Source organism: Aphelocoma coerulescens, chromosome 4 (assembly GCF_041296385.1).
Source record: "Aphelocoma coerulescens isolate FSJ_1873_10779 chromosome 4, UR_Acoe_1.0, whole genome shotgun sequence".
NCBI classification, from domain to species: Eukaryota; Metazoa; Chordata; class Aves; order Passeriformes; family Corvidae; genus Aphelocoma; species Aphelocoma coerulescens.
Genome location: NC_091017.1, coordinates 41,036,163 through 41,061,589, shown reverse-complemented (window position 1 = coordinate 41,061,589; position 25,427 = coordinate 41,036,163). Strand labels below are relative to the sequence as shown.

At 39.9% G+C, this 25,427-nt stretch overlaps 1 protein-coding gene across 2 annotated transcripts; it reads left to right on the top strand.

Annotated features, from left to right (window-relative positions):
• The first annotated feature begins 291 nt into the window (after window positions 1–291).
• Window positions 292–20,934, top strand: MFAP3L (microfibril associated protein 3 like). Of its 2 annotated transcripts, none has more exons than XM_069013720.1 (3): window positions 292–358; window positions 11,693–12,093; window positions 15,727–20,934. In XM_069013720.1, the coding sequence occupies exons 2-3, from the start codon at window positions 11,811–11,813 to the stop codon at window positions 16,587–16,589; spliced, it is 1,146 nt and encodes a 381-aa protein (XP_068869821.1). In that variant the 5' UTR covers window positions 292–358; window positions 11,693–11,810; the 3' UTR covers window positions 16,590–20,934. The 2 variants fall into 2 exon arrangements, with proteins under 2 accessions (XP_068869821.1, XP_068869822.1); XM_069013721.1 differs by lacking the exon at window positions 292–358 and adding an exon at window positions 9,155–9,175.
• The last annotated feature ends 4,493 nt before the right edge of the window (window positions 20,935–25,427 follow it).

Here is a 25,427-nt window from a genome sequence, read left to right as displayed (position 1 = left end):
GAGGTCCCTGTCGCCCCCCGCGCCCCCCGCGGGCCCCGGGGCCGCCCCCCGGCCCGGCCCCGAGCATGCTCAGTGCCGCCCTGACCTACTTTCTCCGCCGGAGCCGGCAGTGGCGGAGCGGCGGGAGCGCACGGCACGGGCACGGCGCGGCAGGGGCACGGCGCGGCACTGCGGCAGCGCCGCGCTCCGCCCGCCCCGGCCCCGGCCGCGGGCCCGGCCCCGGCCCCGGCATGGTGCTGCGCGGGGCGCGCTGAGGGGCGCGGCGGCGGCGGGCGCTGCCGCGGGGCGGCGGCAGCAGCGGCGGCAGCACAGCGGCAGTGGCAGCAGCAGCGGGTGAGCGGCAGCAGCGGGCGGGCAGGTGAGCGGCGCGGGGGGCTCGGGCCGCGATTCCCTGGCGGGCGGGCGAGCGGCGGTCCCGGGAAGGCGCTGCCCGCCGCCGCCTCCACCGCCCGCGCCGCCGGCACCTGCCGCGGCTGCCGGCGACCTGCGAGCCGGCCCGGTGGCGCGGTGGCTGCAGAGCTCCGCGCTGAGCCCCGGGCGCGCTGTCCCGCCGGCGGCCCCGGGGGAGCCTGGAGGGCCGGAGCAGGGTCCGGTGGCCGTGCCGGGGGAGCGCTGCAGCCCGACCAGCCCGGCACGGCGCTTCTCCCGCGGCGGCTGTCGCCCGCGGCCAGCCCGGCGTGGAGCGCGGTATCTCCCCGCGCAGCGGGAGCCCAGTAATGCTGTGTTCAGCATGAAAGTTCAGGAGATTATTTCATATCAGCACCGGGGCTTGAAGGAAAGTGGGTTTCGTTAGGCAAAAAAACCCTAATGAGCCCAAGGGTTTACTGGAGCCTTCTGGCTCCTGCCCGCAGGATGCTCGCTGCTGTCCCGTCCTGGGAAGGCGAATGGGAGGTGACACCTCAGTGCAAAGTCCTCTTCGATGGAGCTGACTTCTAAGAGAGGTTAACTTGTGCTGCCTTAAGTTTAAAATAAAGGGTGCCTCCTGATACTTTGCTTTAATTACCCATTTACTTCACAGGATAGCCTCGTAAGATAAAACTCAATTTCATAAGTGTCCTGAGGGAACTAGAATCTAACACTTCAGAGTGGTCTTGTAATAATCTTTCGAATCCTGTTTCTTAACAGGGCCAATTCGAGCAGTATCGGACAAGGGAGCTTAAGAGAACAGAGACTGCTACTGAGCAGGCACTTTTCTAGTGCATTTGTCTGGAGAGTCTTGTAAGAGACTACACTTCCTAACAGCCCTCTTTCATTTGTTAAATTGAAGCATCTCAAATGGAGCTACCCTGATAAACCCACTTGGGGAATAAAAGTACCAACTGTGGCAAAATCCTAAATGCGACCTCATTTGGTACATATGTGTCTGAAGAACTGTAAAATTATTTCAAAGGGAAGAACACAAGGGAGTTAAGGGGGGGAAAGGTAGTATTTTAGTTCTTTAGAGATATTATATTAAGAAAGAGTCCCTCTTTTCACTGCAGTAGGACAAAATACGGCAGATCATTTTTCAGTGGAGATGATGTTTTGCATGACAGGAATCCTTTATCTGGTTTAGCATGTACAGTTAGCAACAGCACCATTGATATACTTGTGGTTGCTGTAGTAGAAGTCCTTTTTTATTAGAAATCCATCTAATTCAGACTGCAGCATATCAACGTCAGATGATGTTGAGTGCATCTTACACAGCTGGAGTGCACATTGTGCACCCATTTTTTTCTGAAGAGTTTGGAGTTTTCAGAGGCCTGGACAAACAGCAGAACATCCGCAACAAACAAAAAAATATGTTTTGTGTCCAATGCATATTTCCCGTCCTGAAAGTTCATAAAGTTTAGAGATAAAATCAGTTACTCTTAAAACATTTAGCACATGGCGGGAGTGTGGTAGTGAATTCTGAAGTGATCCATATCGTACAACTCCAGTTGCCTTCCTGCCCTGTCCCCTTTGCCTCCCTGCAATTAGGCAGGTCCTGCACGAATGTGGAGGAGGAGGATGGAGCTGGCGCAGAACCTGCTAAAGTGCATTCATTGCTTTAACCAGGAGAACAAAACCCAAACCCAGGTAACAGAGGGTCACCTTTGTGACACAATGATAGGGCTTCTGGGAAATTATTTAAATGGAACAAAATCAATCTCCATTTCAGTTCTTGTCTACAAAGTTTGGAACGTGGGACTGGCATTTCTTTTATGGTTTAAGCTTTTTGCCCAGTGTAAGGCACCAGTGAGATGTGGATGCAATTTACAGCAGGGAGAGTGAGCTTGCCAGGAGCTAAAGCAACCTGAACCAAGCTCTGCTAGCAGGGTCTTCTTTCTCTGTCAGCAAATTGCACCTTTGCTAGAAGTTTTTGCAGGCACAAATGCCTATGATACTACTTTGGGATGTCCTGGATTGTATTAATATGTCACTAGAAGGCTGGCATAAGACCAGGGTCTTGGATAGTTCCTGGAATTTTTCATTCCTGCAGTTCTGAGCTGCCATCCATTCATGCAGACTTGTGGGCTTTTGCAAATGTCTCTCTGTATCCTTAATTTTTTTATTTCGTTTTGACGATTAAAACAGTGGCATTTTCTGCCCATATACAGGCCCACTTTAGAAACATCATTTCCAAGACAATGGAGAGGTTATTACTTTCACCAGTTACTGTGATTAAAATCATCCATAGCAGGATTTTAGAGCATTTATCAGAAATAACAACCTCTGTACAGATGTGTGTAAATAACTTTATTTTGGAAAAGGGCCACTATATGTGGAGGAATTGGATTAAGAATAACCTAGCTAGCCCAGACCTAACATTTAATTGACATGGGTCTGCCACACTGAGCATTTTGTTCCAAGAAAAGATTCTTGCTGATATTTTTAAGTCACACAGGGGCCAGGGCACTGCAGCTGCACGTGTGTGTGTGATTCCCAGTCCTATGTGTGTGACTGTGTGGTTCACACACAATACTGGATGCTGAGAAAGGTTATGTGCCTTTAAAGTTGCACTTTTCAGTGCGATGTCGACTTAACTGACACACGAGTCTGAAATTATAGAGGTTCTTGAGTAAACTCTTGAGTGTCTTCAGCTAAATTATTGCATATACATGACAATATACAGTCATGTTTGGAGAGGGCTGAATTGATCACGTTTGGGTACAAGCAAGACTTAGGATGCTGTGTGGTGCAGGGCAAACTTTTTCCCCTTTGTTACTTGTGGAGGAAAGAGGTGCAGACACTTTTAACCTGAAAGTGTCTGCTTTCAATTGCAATCAGTCATGAGCAGTTAGATTCCTTTAAATTCTCCCTCTGACAAGGTTAATCCTGTCCTAATCATGGCATCCACATGTAACCTCTTTGCCCTGTATCCCAGCAACCAATAAACATGAAAGCTAATCATTAAAAATTCTATCCATCTTACAGTTCCATAGGGATAGAGAAGAATTAGTCGTACTCAAATATGTTTTCTCCTATTCTTTTTTCTTTTATGTTCCAAATAATATGGGAGCCTTTTGTTAAAATAGCATAATAAAAGCTATATCAGTGCACTGAAAACTTTCGGTTGTTCAAAATTTAGAGTTTAAATAGAATTTTTAGCTTGCAAAGTCCTTAATATCTTTGTTTAAGCAAAACTTAATTTTTAATTTCATGTCTTATTTAAATGTTTTACATCTGGAATTTTCCTTCTTCCTTTGGAAAAAGAAAACCACTAGATGTGCTTAAGGAATGCTTAAGGTTAGGTTTGACAAGCAGAGCTCAAAGGAGGAAGTGGAATAAAGTGAACTGGGCAACATTTTACATTGCTATGTTCTTAGCAGAGTCTCATAAGCCCTGCCAAGAGCATATGAGATCTGTTGCATTTGCTGACTTTGGTTATTTAAACTGTTGGCAGAATAATGCTTACAGAGTGCTGGAATAAATAAAAGATACAAGGTGCATAAAGAAAATGAAAGATATGTAGATCTTGGTGAGGCCAGGAAGAGCTCAGATGTACATGGAAGTGTGGGAGGGATTCTCTGTGCATCTTCATTGTTCCTCCTTTCTCAACAGAGGGAACTTTTAAGCATTGATCTATCTGCATTTACTGCAACAGCAAACCAGCAGCTGTGCTGAAAGTTTGCAAGAAGTTAAGCAAGGGACTCTTAAAGCCATACAAATGTTTCTGGAATAAGAGCTTTGTATACAAAACTATATTGAATGGTAATTGTACAGCCTCCTAATAAATACAAACACTGAGCAAATCTAGTTAAGCTATATAAACACAGCTTTTATTTCTAAGAATAAAATTCTTCAAAGCACTTATACATAATCAGACATAAGATGGGCCTTGAAAAACCTCCACTATCGATAGTGTTGAATTTTCTTTATGATCTGGGTAGCCTACAACTCAGTAGGACATTTTCCCAACAGTACCTGCCTTGATGAAAAACAGCATGCTTCTCTGCTAAATATAGAACTTTGCTTCTGCTGCAGTCATTAAAATACCACATAGAAAGAAAACTCACATTTCTCAGTCCATATAAGTGTGGACAACTGAATTACAACTTTTTAGTGAGAAGTTAAGCATCTAAGGTGCCTGACTGCTTTTGTTGCTTCAGTGTATTTCGCAAAAAGTTGATTTGATACAGCAGAGATGCTGGAATTACAGGAGCTGTGGCATCAAAAGGGGATTTTCCAGAGATTTGGTATTCTTAAGGTACTTTTAAATAACCTCTCCAATAATTACCCACCAACAGTCTTCATTCATTCTTTTTTAAGTTAATGGATTAGCATCTCTGAGTGTGCATTGACATCAGGAGAGTGTACATCAGACCATTCAAAGACATGGTTAAATCAATGGGTCCATTCAGATATTTAAAGAGAAGCTCTAGGATGCCATGTGATTGCTAGTTTTGCAATATTGAAGTAGGATAAAGAGGAAGAAAACTGAGGAGAAATTTACAGTAAAAGCAATCTGAAACATTTACATACTGATAAAGGCAACATGAAAACTCTTTCATTGTACCACTGCTGAACAGAAAGGCATTTTCATTTCCCTAAATGAAAAATATGGATATAACATTAATTTTCAATTACACATCTAAAATATGTAATCACCTTATTGCTTGCTGCTTTCTTGCTGCAGTGTATTGTTACACTATGGAACCCTGAAACTAAGACAATTGTATCTTTACAATGCTTCTTTCCTTTGTTACCCACTACACTGTTGTTTGTGTTCAGACCAAGATAATTTTAGAAGACAAAAACTGATAATGACTAAGTTTTGCTCAGGTTCTGCCATTAATGGTAGAATAAGCTACAGTCCTTGATTTTTCTAATTTCTTTCTTTTGTTATTTATCATTTATCACCTTACAAAACAGATTGACAAATGTTTGCCTGTAAGAACTTACCAATGCCTGCAAAATGTACAATTAATTTTAATTTATAGGCTTATTTGTTTTAATTTTTTTTAAGACAGGAGTGCTAGAAAAGGTCTCCAGGTTGCCATACTGACAGCCCTTCCTATTCACTGCCCAGGGTTGTACACTCAGAGGACAATGCATACACAGAAGTTAAGTCCCCAAGTTTATCATAGGCTGTCATATTCTATGAATCTGTGCTTGTAAATTATATACAGTCGCTCTTGAATCTTCATAGATTCCCAGCCCTTATTTTATCCTGTGTCAAGAAATTGAGACAATCACCTTGAGGGGGATGATTCTCCCCCTCTACTCTACCCTTGTGAGACCCCACCTGGAGTACTGCCTGCAGGTCTGGGGTTCTCATCAGAAAGATGTGGAGGGGGTGAAGCAAGTCCAGAGGAGGGCAACAAAGATGCTCAGAGTTACCTTGGCTGGAAATAAGTCTTCTTTCCATGCTGAAGAGGAGATGTACTGTTCTACTTACTTATCACGCAAGTACAGTGCAGAAGGCCAAATGCTTTTTTTTTCCAGGCTGTAGTCAACACTCTCAGCCTGTCTTATCATTCTAAAATGCTGCTATTCAACAAATTATGAAGGGATCATGAAGACAATTTCCCAGCAACCCATACAGTAATTTTTAAGATCAGATATATTTTTTCACATTGACTTCCCCAAGGCAATTCTTGTATTTGTGTTTCTGGAGTATTAGAGTTTCTTTTGGTTGAGGGGGGCCTCTGGGGGTCATCTGATCCAGCAGCCTGCTCAAAGCAGGGCCAGTGTATACCAGCTCAGTCAAGTTTTGAACTTCTCAAAGAATGGGGATTCCATAGCCCATCTGGACGACTTATTGCAGGGCTTAGCTGACCTCCTGCTTAAAATTTTTTTCATAAATAATGATAATTTCTGTTGTTACAGCTTGTGTGCCTTGTCTCATGTCCTTTCACAGCACATCTCTGAGAGGAGCCCATGTCTGTCTTCTCTATATCGTCCCATCAGGTGGCTGAAGGTAGCAAGTGACACCAGGTGGCTGAGCACACATGGCCAGGGCTCAGCCCTGTTGAGAGGTTTCCTCAAGTTCCCAGGCAGCTGAAGGCAGCTGAAGAGACTAAATAAGCATATAGCTGAGGGCTGCTGCCCAGCTGGGAATCCCCAATCTAGATGTGCAGAAGGAAGCTTTTCATTTTACGAACATTACCAGCAGGTCACCTTTTCAACATAGCCAGGGAAACAGAAAGCCATGAAGTTATAAAGGACTGAAATCCTCCACTCCAGGAGAATGAACCAAGCAGCACTTCTGGAAACAAGCATTAATATTTTATTAACTGCCAAATTAGTAGAAAAATAAGTCAGAAATTTTCTGCTAGTTGTAAATGAGTGTCATTTCTTTTCATCTGCATGTCTGCACCCTAATAATTAGACCTTTTCAGTAGATGGTTCTCACTCATAAGCCTATGAACTGGCAGTGAGCTTCTCACCTGTGGGGCATAGGTTCCTTCATTTGCATTCCTGTTTCACTAACACCTGTTACCTTTTACTTTTGCCCGCTCCTTAAAGACATTGCCTATGGAAACTAGGAAAAGTTGCAAGCAGTTTTTGAATAATAAAAACTAGCCTTAATTTTCTCTTGTAGCATCAGCCTTTATACTTATTTTAGACAAGTGAGAACTAGAATGAAAATCATTTAATTTTCTTGGTCACTTACAAGCCAAGGAAGATGGCATTGGGATGTTGAAGCTATAGGAGCACAATTTATTCATTACGCAGTAAGCTGGCTTCTTGTGCTTCACTTCTGAATTGAATAACCTCGCAGTTAATAGGATTACACATTATTCCAAGAACAAGAACAGGCCAGTCTTACAGATGTGAGCGAGCCAGTAAATGGTATGCATCATTGCTCTCCTTTTCTGTTCTTTTGTGCTCTGTCATCATGTTGTTCTGCACAAATGTGGCACTTACAACCATGACCCCACACCCATAGTCATTTTCTTTGGTGGCAATAGTATGGGAAGGAACATGAAAAACTAAATGACATGAAAAAATAAATGGTCAGTCAGAACATGTCTCTGATTAATGTTCCTAGTCAGTCCTAGCTGTGTCTTCTGTTTAGACCGATGCTTGATTTTGGACAGAGAAGTTGTAACTGTAGCTTTTGTCCGTATTTCACATTAATTAGGAGTAAAACTATCACACTGCAGCTCTGCTTTTTCTGGAGCACATTCCAGGGGATTTCTCTGGATAGAAACGCATAGAGAGCATGCTAGAGCTGGATGTCATGTCACTTAGAGCAAAAGCTTGTCATGTGTTCTCATGTGGATCAAGTCTTTTTCCTTGGAAGCTAATCACACAAGCAGTAAATCTGTTACTTTAATATTTTCAATTTATACCATTTGGGTTGGGGAATTAAAAAACAGAACTATTTAATCTATGGACCACTGGCAAGCATTGTTGAGTGGTAAATGTTGCTCCAGATACAATACAGCAGGAAAGTTTGCTATATATATGTTCTAGGTGCTGGAGGAGATTTCATTCATTTCATTCCATCTTTGGAGGTAAGCTTGTCCCTATCCCACCGCGTTGGATGGAAAACATAGCTCAGAATAGTCAGGGGTATTCTTTTTCCAATTCATGCACCACAAATTTAGAAGTAAAAAAAAAAAGTATGTGTTACCACATGAATTATATAGAGTTTTATTTTCTGTAAGTATTTTACAGGTAGCTCATGTGCTTTGGGGAATTAGCTTTTTGTTTATAGCGACTTTTTCATGGCAAAAATGCATCAAGAGACTCAATCTGTTCCTACAAAGCGAGTCTCAGGATTGCAGGTCTCCTCCTCCTTTAGAGTACTGTGTTAGTCTCAGGTAGTTATTACAGGAATCTTGGTTTTAGTCTAGTCAATGCAGCTTTCTCTGACTTAGGTCATATTAAAAGATTACAATTTTGGCTGCCTTCATCAGGTTTATCATGGGTCACAGCTAATTGCTGCCTCTCGTGGCCAAGATCCTGGGTGACAGCACTGTACCCACTTCTGCATTGCTCTAGATTCTCTTGCTGCTTTGCCAGACATCACTAGCAGTCCTGTTTTTGTCTCAGTCTTCTCCCCATTTAGTTGTGTGATTAAACCATAACTTGTTACATCATTTATGTTTAGCAAAGCAACTGGCTTCTAGATCTGTGTTCCCTGATATCCTCAGGCAATCTTGTGCCTATGGCAAAGCAGGAGGACAGGAACTCTTCCTTTGCATCAGTGTCTGGTGTGACCACATTTTCAATCCTTTCAGTTCTCTCTCTGCTTCTTCCTGCTTTCCTAACCTGACTCTAGCATTTTTTTCATGCCCAGCAGGTTTGCAGAGGGTCCTGGACATGCAGGTCCCAGCATGGCCGTCCTGTAACTTTCTTGTATCAGCTGGGGCTAAGAAAACCTTCTTTGGTTTCTTCCATCTCTTTTGTTCCCTGATAACATTGGAGAGGATGCACACCAAAGGAAAGATTGCCTGCTGCTTCCTAGTTGCCCTGGGAACATTTGTCTAAACTTGCATCTTAAAACACTGTTCTTCAGAGAGAGCTCTCCCTGTCTCCTCAAACATGCTCAGGCACTTCCCTGGATGGCATATGAAAGCAGCAACCTTCATTTCCAAACATTCTGCTTTAAACCTACTGCCTGATTATTCCTCACATTAGCCATCAAACTGTATTTATTTCTAATACAAATGTATCTAGAGAGGTATTTAGTGTTTTCTTAATATTTTACATTCTAGGAACATACATGAGAAAGTACATTCCCAGGAGTAAGAAGGAGTAGGTAAGAATCTTACAGAGTAGATGTAAATTACTCATCTCTATTTCTTAAAATTTACTGCAGCTATTTATGGTTCAATTCTGTGCCAGAATGAGGGAGTCACTGTTAGCTTCAGACAAGTAATCGACCCTTTGGCCATACAGTGGACCAGTCACATTTGCTATCACTACAGTACAAAGGTACAGTTTCTGCTTTCATATGCTCTGCGTTCAAAACAGGTAAACATACAGAACAGGCAACGCCTTACGGCCATCACAGAGCTTCCAAACCTCTGCCCACACCCCTGTGCTACCTCGAACTTCCTAATACACTGCTGGTCCCTTCCTTACAGGTCTTCTGTTCACCCACTGGGGAGATGCTATTTCATTTCCTTCTGGAATGCAAACTGCTCTCCACAATAAACAACTTTTTTTGATTGCTACTTATTTTTCTGCTGTAAAAATATATGATAGACCCAAATACAGTAATAACAAGCCACTGGCAGTAATTAGAACACAAAGCTTAATCAATTTATATTGTTCTTTTTCCTTTCCCATTGTCTTAATCCAGCCAGTCTCTGTTCCTGCTCCTTTGCCAGGAAGTGTGATTTTGGCTTTTCTGTATGGCGCAATGCAGATCTATGACACTGTACAGAAACATTTTATAGACTGAATATCTGTAATCATGAAGAATGGCAGTCTCCAAGGTTAATGGAGTAGTAGAAATGAGATGTAAATAGTTACTGAAGTGAATAGGCAGAACTGAAGGATTTTTTCCAAACTGCTGACTCAGACGGAGTGTACCTATACAGATCTTAAAAAGCACAGCCTCTACATGCTTTGTATAATTGGAAATAGATTTCTGAAGTCATTGTTTATATAGCTTTATATGAAAAATGAGATTTGAATATTAATTTAAAGTTTAAAATTATTCTGTCTCTTTGAGAGAAATACTTCCACAGTCGGTAATTATAAAAGCAGAGAAAAAACAAGGACAGGCTTGAAGCTGAGACAGACCTCTGCATCATGGCTGCAGTTTATCTAAAAAAACATAGGTTTTCATTTCTAGTAATGATTCATCCTGTAAAATGGAAGAATTAATTTGCTTTGTCAATAAGAGCTGTATCTCTTGGTATGAAAACAAGTTCATTGCTTTACAGAGAAGAGAGGATGCATAAGAAAACAACCTAAGTCAAATATTACCAGTGAAAGACAGTAATGTTGCTTTCTTTCCTTTTTGAATACAGAAGATAAGGAAGGGAATTTTTTTGTTTGTTTCTTTTTATTTTAGTGGTCCCGTTATATATGGAACTGATCTAGGGAAATGATCTTGTCCAGTTATTTTATATGCTAAGGCAGATGAGTTACCATGGGTCAAATGTATATTTAAGAAAATATAAACAGTTCTGAAATGGAAATGTTCATTTGGGGAAAGTTTGTTACACAGTTTCCTATATTTGGGTTCCAGATAGATTCCTCTAACTAATAAGTTTCACTAAATTTCAGTTATTTACCTTAGAAACATGTTGAGTAAAACCAATATAGGGTTGGATACTCTGTGATTTTAACGTGATTTGTGGCTTTTAGAGTCTTGAGTGAAATTTTCCAAGGTGCTCATTTTGAGGCCAACATTATGCCCTCAGTCAGTACTGAATGCCAATTGTGTTCACTGGCAGCATAATGAGGCCAATAGAGAGCCATTTGTAACCCCCCCGCCTCTGTCCAGAAACTGAAATCACTGCTTTAGAAAGGCCTCATTGTGGATGATTAGTTGAGGGAAAATACTGTAGGGAGAGTGTGCAAAAAGTACACAGGCAAAATGCTTAATGCCACATAAGGAACAGAAAAGTCCTACCTTCATTTGTATCTCAAAGGAACATTAATTGTCACTAGCAAGTACTCTTCTTTACGAATCTGCTCTAAAAATAACAACATTGAAATTACTTTATCAAGCATGAAATACCCTCTTTTAAGAATATTCTTCCATGTTTTATCTCAGACAGCAGTAGCTGAAGAAAAGTGAATGGTCTGAGATGTTTTGCTGTATGTGTTTGGGAAAAATTGTGTATATCAAGGATTCCAACATTAGATCCAAAAACCCATCCTGGAATTGTTCTTTCTTACACTATGTTTCACAGTTCATCTAAGACCATGCACGTGGTAGAGTTGCAGCACCAAACTGGTAGTGACAGTTTTTAACGTGCTATACCTCTGTTTTTCCTGTTGATTTTGCAAATGTTTAAGAAAAATTTAAAAAAAAAGAAAAAAATCTGTTTAACTTTTGGCATAAAACTGTACCTGCTAAGTGTCTAGGTGATAAAAGCCTTCTGCTATGCCTGTCACTCTGAAAAACACCCTTGTCAGGAAAATGTATGCATCTTTTCCCAGTAAGGATAAGGACCGTGATAACATTAGCATTTAGACAAGACACTGCGCTGATGATTGTGAAATGCATTAATGGATGTGTCACTATTTTAAAAGAGCACATCTAATGGATTGTTTATATATGCCATCTCACTCTACTTATTTATTTATTTTATAGGATATTTTAAGCATAAAATTGCACAGATCAAAGTAGAACTCTTCTGTGACCTGCTTAACTCAAGGACCGCATTCAACAGAACCAGTTCCCAGCCAGTCGTGTACCCCACTGAAGGAAAATGGACATACTGAACAGCCACCACTTTTTGTACTTTCTGCCTACCACACGCCTTGTCATCTTATTAGCAGCTTTGACCACTGCTGAGGATGTCAGTAACAGCACTTTCAACCGCACTGACACACACACAGGGGCTGCGCCTGTGGTGATCTCCCGCATCGACCACATCATAGTCAAGGAGGGCAGAAGTGCCTTGATCGACTGCAATGTCCAAGGAAGTCCCAGTCCACATTACAGATGGTACAATTCCAATGGCCGCCTGCTCCAAGAGGAGGAGAATAAAGGTAAGATCTTAGTGATAGCACTGATGTAAGCTGTCCAGAGACACTTCTGATTTCAGCAAGTTGACAAATAACCTGAATTTAATGGCCTGGCTGTGGTATTTTCCTGTGTGAAAATAAATGAAAGCCTGGTGGCAGTTATAAATTTTTTATGTGCACCTTGGAAGAAAACAGTAACTTTTTATGTGTTATTTATAGCAACACATAGCAAGAAGCTGAAGCAGTTAAAAGAAGGTGTAGACAGGCTTATTTTCATTGGAAGACTTCGGGTTTGTTCCTGTTTCTCATTCTGTCCTTTGTTCTTCTCTGGCACCAAAAAAAGATTAAAAAGCTGTTTCCCAGCACAAAGGAGGATTCTCATGACATATGAAAATAGTTTGTTGGCGTGAACTCAACACAGCTAACTCCCTGATATGCCTTCTGTCTTTATGTGCAGTGCCATGGCCGTGTGAGAAGCAGGAGGTGCCCTGAACAACCAAGTGCAAAACCTATATAGGGCAGCAGTCAGAAGGACAGGCCAAATTTGAGCCTTCCTGGCTTTAGTTAAGACTCTTCAGTGCCATTTGCCAGAGACCTTAATTATATGTGGGCTGATTTTCCTTAAATGGAAGGTTTGGGTGATAATCCTAGTTATACTTCTAAGGAGTGTTTGAGCTGAGTGTGGGTATATGAAAGGTGTTTTTCTCATGTAATCCTTCCACAGTGACTGCTTTGTTCACAGCATGATGAAATAAACTCTTAGTTGTAAGATAGCGTGCCTAACTAATGGCTGACCTGACAGAGAACTCTGCTGTGACGGGAGCAACGATTGACCCAGCTTGATGTGAAAGAGCAGTGTGTATCTGTAAGAGCTTACTGCATAACTGGTTATGTTTTACATTACAGCATGTAAAGCTAGAGAAAGGACCTACTTGAGCTACTAAGCAGACTTTCGAACATGATTTGTGTGGTTGTGGCAACATACGGCAATTAGTATGCTGGAGTGTTTTGCTAAGGTTCACTAACAGAAAATTTCCCCTTTAGTTAGGCATCTAAATTTAGGTCTTTGTGTAGTCAGCTGAGAGAGCTGGCTAAAACAAACATTTAGGTAGGTGAGCGAAAACTTTGACCAAATCAGTAAAAATTGCAGATGTAGTATTAAGACAACATCACTTTAACTTAGAATTTCAACAGTGCAATACCTCCTTTAAGAAACTGTCTTTCTGTAAGAAATGTTTCCTAGCTTGAGACCTTTCTTTGTGATGTTAAGTATGGCATTGAATTGTTATCAAAACCCAGCAATGATACCTTCTCTAGTCATTGTTTTCTTATTTGGCTTAATATGGCTGTCAGGATCCACTGGCATAGACCCAGTCACTGAGTCACAGTTCAATGCCATTATGCCATTTATAACAGCTGGAGCCAGGTTACATCACAAGGTGTCTTGTTATTTCACAATTAATAGAAACCTACTTTGCAAAAAGGACCAGCATTGCAATTCAAAGAAGTACTGAGCAGCGAATACTCTGTATTTTTTGTTATGCTGGAGGTGGAGGACGAAGTGTCATCTGTTACAGATGCTAACGTTTCCTCTGTAAAGGAGTTTTCTTCTGAATTTGCCTAACTTTAGCAGGTTGGGGTGGTTTTTTTTATGTGAAGGTCTGATTTAAACTGAACTTTTATTTATTCTGCATTTTTTAGCAAAATGATTCAGGTGTTTTCAAGAATTAGCTAGGGTAAAAAATAGTGTTTTAGTTAAGTTAAAACTTCTAAGTAAGAGGATAAAAAGATGTAATTAAGAGCACGTCTGTACACATGAACCGAGGCAGGGATCTTGTGGGAATACTTTCTACACAGGCTTCTACTGGGGATAATGTAAAAAATTTGGGTAAGCCATGTTTAATTAGAAAAACTTTGAACATTGTAAAAGCCCATAACTACTCTGATTTAGAGGGATTTTTGACTAATGAGTTTCGGAATTGCCCGCAGTTTCTTTAAAAGAAATACAGGGAAAAAAAATAGAATAATCTTTTTAATAATGAAAGAACTTCTGTGAAAAGGATAAAATAAATGTAGAAGCGAGGGATACACCAATCTGTGGCAGGACTGCAATCCTGCCTTGTGATTTACACAATTGCACAGGGATTTTGCACAGGTTTAATTCTCTGATCACAGGTACTGTGTCTTTTTCAGCTGCCTTAATAGACTTAAATAGCAGCTGGTTAGGTTAAGTTTAAGGAAAAAAAAAAACCTCTCTCATGGTAAAGACAGGTGAACACCTGACATTCCTTTCTGTGGAAGGTTATTGAAATTCCATTACTACATTCAGCAAATACCTGTCTGGAATGGCTTGGGATTGTGTTACAGAGATTGAAAACAGTTGAGTCTTCCTCTGAGCAGTAGTATGTACTAGCTGATCTTGTTGGCTTATATCAGCCTTTGTTATTGCTTCAAAAGGAAATCTTCTGTAGGACATCTCCCTGGAGGAAGTGTTCAGAAGGCACAGAGGCACTCCACTTTCTGGCTGTTCTCTACTGTGTGAAGACTTCCAGGAGTGGGTTTACACAAAGGAAAGAATTGACACCAGGCTTTCCTGTTGGATTTGACTTATGTTTTTTATAGCAAAGTTGCAATTTAAGAAGTCATGTCATACCAAATGAAGAAAAAATATACGTCCTCAGCTCTTAAATAGTGTAGTGGTATTTGAATAAAAATGAAGTTCACTTGAGGAACTAAAAATCTTCGTTCATTACCAGTATATAGTGGCAAATACAGTAACTAGGTGAATCTTGAATCACTTTAGCAGTGACAGGAGTGATGGCTTTTTAACATGTTGTTTCAAATGCAGTTTCATACCTAAACTGTTCTGCTGTGCTAAGTTCAAAGAATATGAAGTGTTCATGTACGTGAAATGTATATGTCCATGCAGCGGACAAAGTTATCAACTATATTACATTGACAGAATTTACTTTTAAAGGTAAAAGAAGTTCTGTCATAGTGTGTAGAGGTTCTTACTGACAAACAAGGTGTTCCCTGTCATGGCTCTTCTCCTTCCCATCTTTCTTACTCCTCCTATCCTACTTCCCTCTCTTTAATATCACACTTCAAAATCAGTTTCTCAACACCTCAGAGGGCAGGCAATGTAGTATATGGTATCTGAAATGTTAGGGTTTTTAAAGTTTACATTAACAGAATTATATGAGATACTGTAACGAAACACCAAAAATAACCCAGTTGTAAGCAAATGCATTCATTGTCAGGGAACGAAACAAGGAGGGTTAAGTAGGTTTTTCTGCCGCACAATCCCATTGATCCTGTTCTTTGAGGAAGTGTGACCTGTGTTTGGGAGGCTCTCTGGGGTAAGTAGTCCTATCTTTCTAACTTAACTGACCACAAGATTGAGATAGATGTCATGCATATTTTAGCATTTTTTATGAAACTGTTTTAGGGCATGCTCTGACTATCCACAGTTGATGTCAGGAATTTGATAGTAACACAGCTAGGATCTCAGGCCTTTATGACGGTAAATTCTTTGTCTTCTTGTGAACATTACTTTCTTCTTCCAAAACCTGAAGCCAGTTTGACAAAGCTGATGTTTAAGACTATGCTGATCATGTGACAAAATACTTCTAAGTTACTCTGTTTCCTCTCCAACAGGAAAATGGTGGTTTCTTGACAATGGGCTACTAAACATTACCCGCGTGTCATTTGAAGACAGAGGTAAATACACGTGTGTTGCATCTAATATGTATGGCAGTGTTAACAATACTGTGACGCTGAGGGTTGTTTTTACCTCTGGAGATATGGGAATCTATTACATGATTGTCTGCCTTGTAGCTTTTACCATTGTTATGATACTGAACATTACTCGCTTATGTATGATGAGCAGTCATCTGAAGAAAACCGAGAAAGCAATCAATGAATTCTTCAGAACAGAAGGGGCAGAGAAACTTCAGAAGGCCTTTGAGATTGCAAAGCGTATCCCAATTATCACATCAGCCAAAACGCTCGAGCTTGCCAAAGTAACCCAGTTCAAGACCATGGAATTTGCTCGCTATATTGAAGAGCTTGCTCGGAGTGTACCTTTGCCACCTCTCATCATGAACTGCAGGACTATAATGGAAGAAATTATGGAGGTTGTCGGTCTGGAGGAGCAAGGACAGAATTTTGTACGGCAGACAGCAGAAGGCCAGGAAAGCACTGAAACAGATGAGCTTTATATGATCCCAAATGCTTTGACACGCAGTGAATCTCCCACAGCTGACTCAGATGCATCGTCACTGCATGAGCCACCTCAACAGATTGCAATAAAAGTGTCAGTTCACCCATTGTCCAAAAAGGACTGCATAGATGGTCAGTCACAGGAAAGCATGCAATTGGACACCAAGGAAGAAGACCCTCCTCAAACACCAGCACTTCCTGCAGAGCCCCCTCCTGAGCCTTCTGCTGAACTCAGTTCTGATGACACAGCATTGGCAAATGACAAAAATACATGTGTTATATATGAAAGCCATGTATGATAGTTACTCCTGAATCTATGCATAGCAGGAAAAATCAGGTGGAGCTCTTTTAAAAATACATATTGTACTTGCCGCTAAGCCTTACCTGGAGACTATCATAGCAAAAGCATGTAAGTGGATTATTTGGCACTTTCTTCTCAGTTTAGTTTACCGTGATGTATGGCAGAGTAATTGCTATTACATTAATATTAATTGCTCTTTTTGATTAGGAATATTTCCAAGAAACATTTACCTCAGCATTTTCTAGGTTGGAGTCACCTGTAGTGGCCTCCTAGTCACTGGTAGTCTTTGATGTAGGACACTTGAACTTACTAAACATAAAACTGGTTTCTATTTTTCTCCTTCACTCTCGTTATTTCCATCTATTGCATTTTTGCAAATATTAACTTGTGAATTTGAAATATTGCCCAAGAGGCAGCACTCCAGTAGCCAAATAAAATCCTAATAGATCCCATTTACAAAGCCTGTTTGCTCAGCTGCATTGTGATTTAGAGGGCTATTAAAGAAAGTTAAAATGTTTCCATTTCATTTGAGACCACACTGCTTAGCCACATGGGAAATAGTTTTCCCTTTTTCATGGAATGAAGATGCCAACAATTGTTTGTTTTGCATGGAGAAACAACTTTGAGGTGTATATTACAGATGGGAAAGCCCATAAATATCTTACAGAAAGTTGCAGTCCAACAGCTCTGCAGGGTTTTTTTTGAGCATTTTCTATGTTGCCAGAAGTTTATATGGCAAACAGCTGCAAATATGCAAGATGTCTTGTTTTGAAGTAATTTGGAAGCAGTAACTATGTACTACCTTACGAGAAGATATGCAGGTTCCGTAACAGTCCTGCAAATGACAGTTGATGACAAGGCTGAAATGGCAAAGTACCCTTTTATTTGGCTTCTTAATTTTGAGCAAATTCATATATTCTGAAGATCAAGCCTAAATTCATATATAAGCATCAGTTTGAGAGTGTTGTATCCAAACTGGAAAAAAATATATAATCAAGTGTCCTATAAAATTACAAAGACAGTCACACAAACTGTTAATGCGATATAATTGTGTTGATATTTTGGGAACCTCCTACATGTAGGATGTTCACTGCTTGATTACATTTGACTCTACCCCAGTAAAGCTTTAATGATCACAGCAATTGTGGCGTTAAAAAGGATCAACATTTCTGCCAGGAAATGCCAGGAGTGGAAGGGAAGTGATAATTTCTCTTGCAAATAGACAATAAAAAGTATCTTCTCTGTGAGTCTGGAAAGAAAGCACTTAGAAGGAGTTCGTGTAGGGTTAATAGCATATTACTTAATTACTTGACACATTTAGTTTGGAACTAATGAACAAACTATCACTCTGTAGTTTTTAAGAAGGATTCTAGTGTAAGTATAGATACTTAAAATAAATCTGGTATCAAGTATTTTGTAGAAAAAGAAGTCTCTTAGGTCTGTGGGGAGATGATGCATGGATGGCTCTCTGGACATTTTAATGAAGCAGTCACATCTCCATAAGGTGTCTGTTGGAGGCAATCAGTTATATTAACTGCACAGGTAATCAAGACCAGACAAAGTCAATGTTGCAGGTACATAAAAGAACCCTTGATAATGAACTGAGGTCTTACACCAACTTCCTCATGTTAAAGTGCAGAGCCTCACTAGCAGTGTAATACAGGAATACCCCATGACTTACATAGATGCAGAGAAGGCTCCATATTTAGCTTTCTGTGGTTGTTAAAAAAAATTACATGTTTAATAATGGCCTTCAGATCTGACAACCAACTTGTGAGAAATGGCAGCATTCAGATGTCTCATGGTTTTTTGTGCTCACCAGTGGCAGGCTTCTATACAAAATGCATTTGCACATGCCCAAAAGGAAACATGCAAGGGCAAAGTCCCTTTAGGAATGTGACTGGAAATATTTGAGTTCCAGCAAAGCAATACAAATGTAGAACCGAAGTTAGATTAGGAGAATACCATAAAGAACCTCACTTCTGACCAGTGTGATTGACAATAGTATTGATGCAAACTGTTAACTTCTTGTCTGAATCCAAAGGACATTTCTGTTTAGTTTTCACATCAGTTTTTCAAGCTACTTGATTTGCTTCTGATACAAAAAAGGACAAGGGCAGAAACAAAAGAAGAAACTTGCACTAAACTCCTTTAATTCACTGTAACCTCCTGAGAAGAGGCATGTTGATGTTTCTGCCTGTCCAGCATTTACAAACAATGCCCATGCATTCTGAAGTTACCTACATGGTGCCCAACTAAGATTGCACAGATAAGCAAGGATGTTCTCCTTGAAAGCATAAAAATAACTTTTAAATTACACTTTTATTTTTTTTAAAGTTATAAAAATATTTATTAAACTCAGTATTTTAATTTTAATTTTTTTAAACTATGAAGTTTTTACAATAGAGCTCAGACGCCTTCATGTATTTCTAAGGCGTTCTGACCCTGACGCTTCTCTCAGGCTGTCCTCCAGCCTCTTTATTATTTATTTATTGAGAAACATTTGAGAGCAAACAATCCCCATGGATTTCTTCAGTATCACTGTGTAAACTTCCTTGAAGATACAGATGATGTTTTTCCCCAGAGGTTGCCCACAAAGGGCACGTTTGAAGTACACACAAACGCACAGTGCAAACCACATAAAAGCAACAGGCACTTGGATTAGCTACATGCAATACATGGAGTGCTGGATTCCTGCTGTTGCAAGGTCAGAGGGAACCCTGAATTTTCTAGAGCTGGAGTCACTCAGAGCCGAGAGTTCACAGACTGCTCCAACCAGTCTGAACATTTAGCTTTGTGTTATTATCGGAATAAAACTGAACAGCAATGTAGCTGAAGAAAATACAGATTTTATACCGAACCAATGGTTCTGGTTTATGTGTTTTTTTGTGGTTTTGTGTATGCTGCTCAGTATTTTATGCATCCATTATATGACACTTCTAAGCCTAAAGCTTTTTATACGCTTTCAGGAACTTCCTTTGTGGAAGACAGATGGGAAATAAGACCCAAACTTGTCTTTCCTGTTCCAAACTTTCTGGATGTGCTATTATAAAGTATGCAATTGTGTCTTGCAGTATTTCTTAGCAAATGGCTACTTTATGGTCCAAGAACACAATTAACAAATATAAAATTAATAATGGCTCTAAGAAAACATTAATGTTTGCATTGTTATGCATTTTCATGCACCTTAAGCACTTCAGGGACATTAATCTGTTCCCATTGTTGGACTATGCACACCTTTTGTTACATTTTTCTATTTATTGTACCACCAAACACTAATGGTTCTTAAAACACTCAGAATCTGGAAAATCCAGTCCAACTGAAATTCTAAAGCATTCTAAAAGCAAAGGAAAAGCAAAGGAACACCAAGCCAGGCTTAATAAAGAAAAGAGATTTGCACAATTTATTTACACGATTTTCAAACATTTTTGCCAAAACTTCATGAAAGGTAACTAGATTTCTGCAGCAGAAGAAATCGGTGTTGGATTTGAATTTTACACTTACTATTCTTTTTTTCTGTAAATGTAAGACCGTATTAATCAGACCATTTAAACATAGTACTCACTATCTATTTTCTCAACATTTTCTTTTTGAGCAGCATTTGTTTACTGCTGATCCTTGTTTGTTCTCTGATTTGAGCATATTTGTGATGAAACCTACCCTTCAGTTATTTTTTGTCTGTCATATAAAAATTTTAAAAGAACCCATAGACCAGCATTTTTGTGCAGGTTTATTGGTACTTGGTAAGGCACAGAAGTATGCTCCTGTGCTTAAAAATTACTGTATAATCATAAAACTTGCAAATTGGCATATACGGGCAGATGTTGATTTTTTTTAAATCAGTGCCTGTTTTATTCTAATGTACATACTATGTCAGTTCCTTGATTTGCAGTTACCTTTTAACAAAAGTACTGTAACATATAACCAGGGCTTTCTGACTTTCAGTTTGGTCAGATTAACTAATTCTAGAAAGTGTTAACAGTGTCGAATTTTCAAATGGGATAGCTTGGCAGCATGCTATTTTAAGAGTTGGCCTCTTAAGTATGCCATATTTAGTGGGACAACTGAAAGCTTCTTAGATGCAAAGGAAGTGCTTGCACTAAAGTATTGTAAGTTATATTTCATTTATTATGAAATCCTTTTTGATTTTACAAGAAATGTAAGACAAATATGAATGTGTTCTTTTGAGAAGCAGTTACTGTACTTTGATTTAAATAACTGTTATGATTTTATAGCTCACAGCCGTAAACCACAAAGAGACCAGTTCATGCTGAAGTGGCAAAATGAAATGTGATGTAGCTTGTACATTGATCATTGTTTCAATAAAGAATTTGCACAGCGTATGCTGAGTTTGTACACATTCAACAAGATTATGATTTCCTAGTAAGTGTATGCCATGTCTCCACTTCAGATGGAAGCAAACTATATCTCTCATTGTGCATCAGCTAAAATTCCAGAAATTTAATCAGGAGAAACAGTTATTTGCCTGGAAAGGAAGTTTTAATAAAGTTCTGAGAGGGAGCTGTTGTCGTTTTCAGAATATAGAATTACTGTTGTTACCAATAGCTTAGATTGCACATGTATGTAGTGTCCTTTAGAATCATGGCAGCACTTCCATGTGTAATCCAAAGGACTTTTTTGCCTGCTGTGTCCTTTCTGAGGTGTTTCTCTGAGCATTGCAAAAAGTCTTGCTGCCGTTTTTAGACTTGGGGCCAATGAAATAAACATCTGTTCTCCCAGAGTCACCCTACTACCAAGACAAAAGAGAAGTGTGGGTTGCCATACCTGCACCCATTTCTTCACCCACCCTAAAAGGATGAGGTGAAATGAGTTTCCTGTCCCACAGCAGTTGGGCTGTATCACTCCCTAACAGTCTTCAGCAGGACTCAGCTGAAGCAGACACTCTAATACCTTGTCCTGGCTCTGCTGGTGTTACACAGCTAGTAACCAAAGTCAGTCACTGATGGACTGGGGAGGGGGGGAATTGCCCTTTCACACATGAAAGATTTGCTCTTGCCAGCTGCCTATTCTAGGCTGAAAAACATAGCCCATAACAGAAAAATTATAACTATTTCATGTTTTAACACTGCTGTTCAAAAGAGTGTTCTAAGTTTGACAAATATTTTCAGAAGCATTTTTATTCACCAGTTTTAGCTGAGATAAACTGAGAGGGCCACAAATTATTTACAAATATCAATGAAAAGTAGATAAGTTGCAAGCTGATTACAAAAATGGAACACAAGGCCAGAGCCATATGCTATTTTATTGTCTTAGAATGGGACCCTGTCTTGCAACTGGGACAGTTTGATACACTGTGCCTGGGCTTTTTTATATCAAACACACCTTTTCAGGATGCTCCCTTCCAGCATGCTGAACTCCTCCAACAGGTTTGCTGGCACACTTTTCATGAAGGCAGAGTGCCACCAAACAGTTGGTCCCAGTGAGCTACACACCTGAACATGCTGAAACAGACTGCTCTAGTCCCGGTACTTACTGCAATGATGTTTATCATTTGGAAGAGACTGCTGTACATCAGTACTACAAAGGCACTCCAAAACTAAAAGCTGTTGGTGGGTACTGTGTCCACAGGGGCAAAGATGGGGACAGTGCTCTCTAAGACCGGAACCAGGGAAAGCTGGTGCACAGCTCAGAGCTGGTACCCCAGATATTTGCAGTGCCACACCACCACTTTCCCACAGAAATGGATACTTAATAGCCTACATCCTGCATTGGTTTTTGGAATAACCAGCTCAAACCTTTTGTGTCCATTCTTTTCTTTCTCTGTCTTACCTTCCTATACTTTCTTCTGTCCCCAGCAGCTCTGCTGTGCCACTTCTCAAATGAGAAAAAAATGAAGTTAGTTGTCAAGGCAAGTGTTTCTGCACCCCAGGCACCTCTGTTCCAAACAGTCCGTTCCAAACCGACCTTTTATAAGTCCCCAAATGGATTTTTTCCCCCCAGCTGTATCAAGCTCTAATGCTGTGTACTATATTTAGCTCTCTGGCTCCCAGGCCCAAACTGAGTCATTTTACTCTTACAGTAAAGGCTGACTTATGAGTCTATGGTATCATGTGTAAGTCTGTAAATTGGGCAAAGACAGTAATGTAAACTGAAGCTAAGTTACCAATTTCTTATTCAAAATCAGAATGTATGGCAGCAAATGATAAATGTGGCAGAGTTAGGGCACTCAAGTCATGTAATGAGAAGCTATTTCATACCACAAGACAAGGCAAAAACGAGAAAAGAAAAGGCAGCCTTGAATAGCATGAAGAATACATGTAAAACCTTGCTTTTGATTGAGTAGAAATTCAGCATCACTATCAAATCATTTTGCCATAGCCAGTTTCTATTTTGAGAACAGATTCCTGTTATATCTACTCTAACCAGAACCTTTCCTATGGTGGATAAGGACCTTAGGCATGACAATAGTACCAGAGTTATCAAAAAGAGCCTTGTCTCCCTTATCTGCCATTTAAAAAATTATTTTCAGGACTACTTGGCTATGTGTCAAATGCCATTCTTAGACTACCACCCTGTCTTAGTGTGGAGCCACAGAGTTTGAGATCTCACATTGAAGACACAGAAGCTGGTCCTTCTGAATTCTGCCTTCTTTCGCATAGGTTTTGATTTTACCACACAATAAACCATTTGTATTTATTAACAATTCAGGCCCAGTCATTCTCAATTGATAAATACAGAGAAGCAAAATAAATTCCAGCAAGGCTTCCCTCTTTCTGAAGCCTCTTACTGCTTCTGCCTCAGGATTAGCCCTGATTGACAGAGAGCTCCAGAGTTTGGGTATTGTAAAACTCCTTCCTGCTGGTGAACACCTTAGTCAAAAAACAGGATTCAAAAAAAAAAAAAAAAAAAAAAAAAAAAAAAAAAATACTAGCCAGAAAAAGAAGCTCCCTTCTAAGGAGAGAGGCATAGAACTTGGCTGTTTAAAATGCCTTGTTATCTTTCTCTCTAATATGTGCAGAGTAAACAGCCTCAGGAAAAGGCAGTAAAAAATAGAGAGAAATTTAAGAAGATTAAGATGGAAAATACTTTTGCTCACTTTTGCTCACTGAAAACATCCAGAGGTGATTTATCTTCAAAGTATATTACTAACTTGCTTTACCATAAACATACTCAAGTGAAGAAAAAGGAGATTCCTAAAAACAATGACATTTTCACTCCCAATATCAAAATAAATTATCACAAAACTATGAAACATATTTCCTAGTCCTCTCTTAGAATGCCTTTTATCAGGGAAGATATTTTTAGTCGTTTTTATGGTTCTGTCTAGGTGACTGCAGCTTCTTTATGAGTTTAGTGGAAATGCATTCCTTTTCTGCTGTCTTTTTGGTTAAATATTGTCTACCCCGCGTGATCTCCTTTTGTGGATAAAAATATTCCATTGAACATTTATCTTCTTGCTTCATTTTCTCATTAGTGTTTTGTTTTACTGCTTGGATTTTGTTTTGTTTGCCCTAAAATTCTTCACATTTTAAAATAAATCAGAGGATTCTAGTGGGTTTTTTCAGTTGCCTGTTTTGGGGCAGGATCACTCACATCCATCTGTATAATTCAATATTAATTATGCATACATACAATTAATTACTCCCAGATTGGTGCAGGATGAACTAATCAATAGACTGCAACAGATTTTTTGCAGAACAGCATCAAGAGAACAGGTAAATCCGTAATTCCCAAGATACGAGTGGAATAAATTTCATCATTCATTTGTGGGTCTATGGGCATGTTATGTTGTTTTGTGTGTTCAGTTGAAAGAAGTTATATATGATACACCTCTGCCTTAACACATTTCTTTTCCCATCATGGAGGGAATAGCACATTTGCATCATCCATACATCAGTTATCCACTACCTGGATAGGTTTATCTTATTCATCAGATAGCTGGCCAAGTGCAGGGGCCTCTCTAAATTTGGTATTTCTGAAGAGACTGCAGACAGCTTCAGGACACTATGTAAATTATATGAATTTCAAATGAATCAATAACAATTTTTCCACCTTTTTTTGACTGAAATGCTGTATTTCTACATAGGTTAATATTTACACAATAATGGAGTCTGTTTTTAACTAGAAACTCCAGTTTTCATAAGCATGCAGTAAAATGTCAGTAATCTGCTGCCGAATAAAACTGCTTTTTGCAACTACAGTTTCTACATTTCATAATCCCCATGTAATCTCTCTTAAGCACAAAGCTCATTCTTTAATACATGTGCCCCAAATGAGGTGGATGGATCCAAATCTCTGTTATTCATGTAGACTGCATCAGACTACTAGTTATTTCATTAGAACATACAATAGACCTACCCCAACACTGTAACTCCTGTTGCAGTTACCAGAAATAGCCCCAGAGCATTAGCCAAATGTTATATGATACACCACCACTGAGAACTATATTCCCACTCTACACCAATTTCAGAAAAAAACTTCAGAAAAAAATCCATCTCTTCTCAGCAGGGAAGCAGGGAATGAAAGCCTCTGAAAGACTTCACATGTTTTTCAGTGAAAAAAAAACCCAACAAAACTGTAGGAAATTACTGGGGACCTTGTAAAACTGATGCAGGAACTAAAATATCACCCAAGACATCACCTCCAGAGAGGAGATCACTGCAGCACAGAAGCTCATCTCAACAGGCAGCTCTCAGTTGTCAGACAGTAGCTACAGACACTTCTCAGGGTAATCCATGATATTGTAAGGAGGCAAACGTTATCGTAGATCATGTAAATTAGCAGTGTCCAGGAGACTATGGACAGTGTTGCAAGATACAATCCCCAGACTGCTCAGGTGACTGTGCTGCATCTGAAACTCAAGCCCTTTTCCTGA

Excerpts from the sequence above, each read along its gene's own strand:
- MFAP3L (XM_069013720.1), top strand. The coding sequence starts at position 11,811 with ATGGACATACTGAACAGCCACCACTTTTTGTACTTTCTGCCTACCACA. Across the intron at positions 12,094-15,726 it reads CCAAGAGGAGGAGAATAAAG|GAAAATGGTGGTTTCTTGAC; the intron begins GTAAGATCTTAG and ends CCTCTCCAACAG.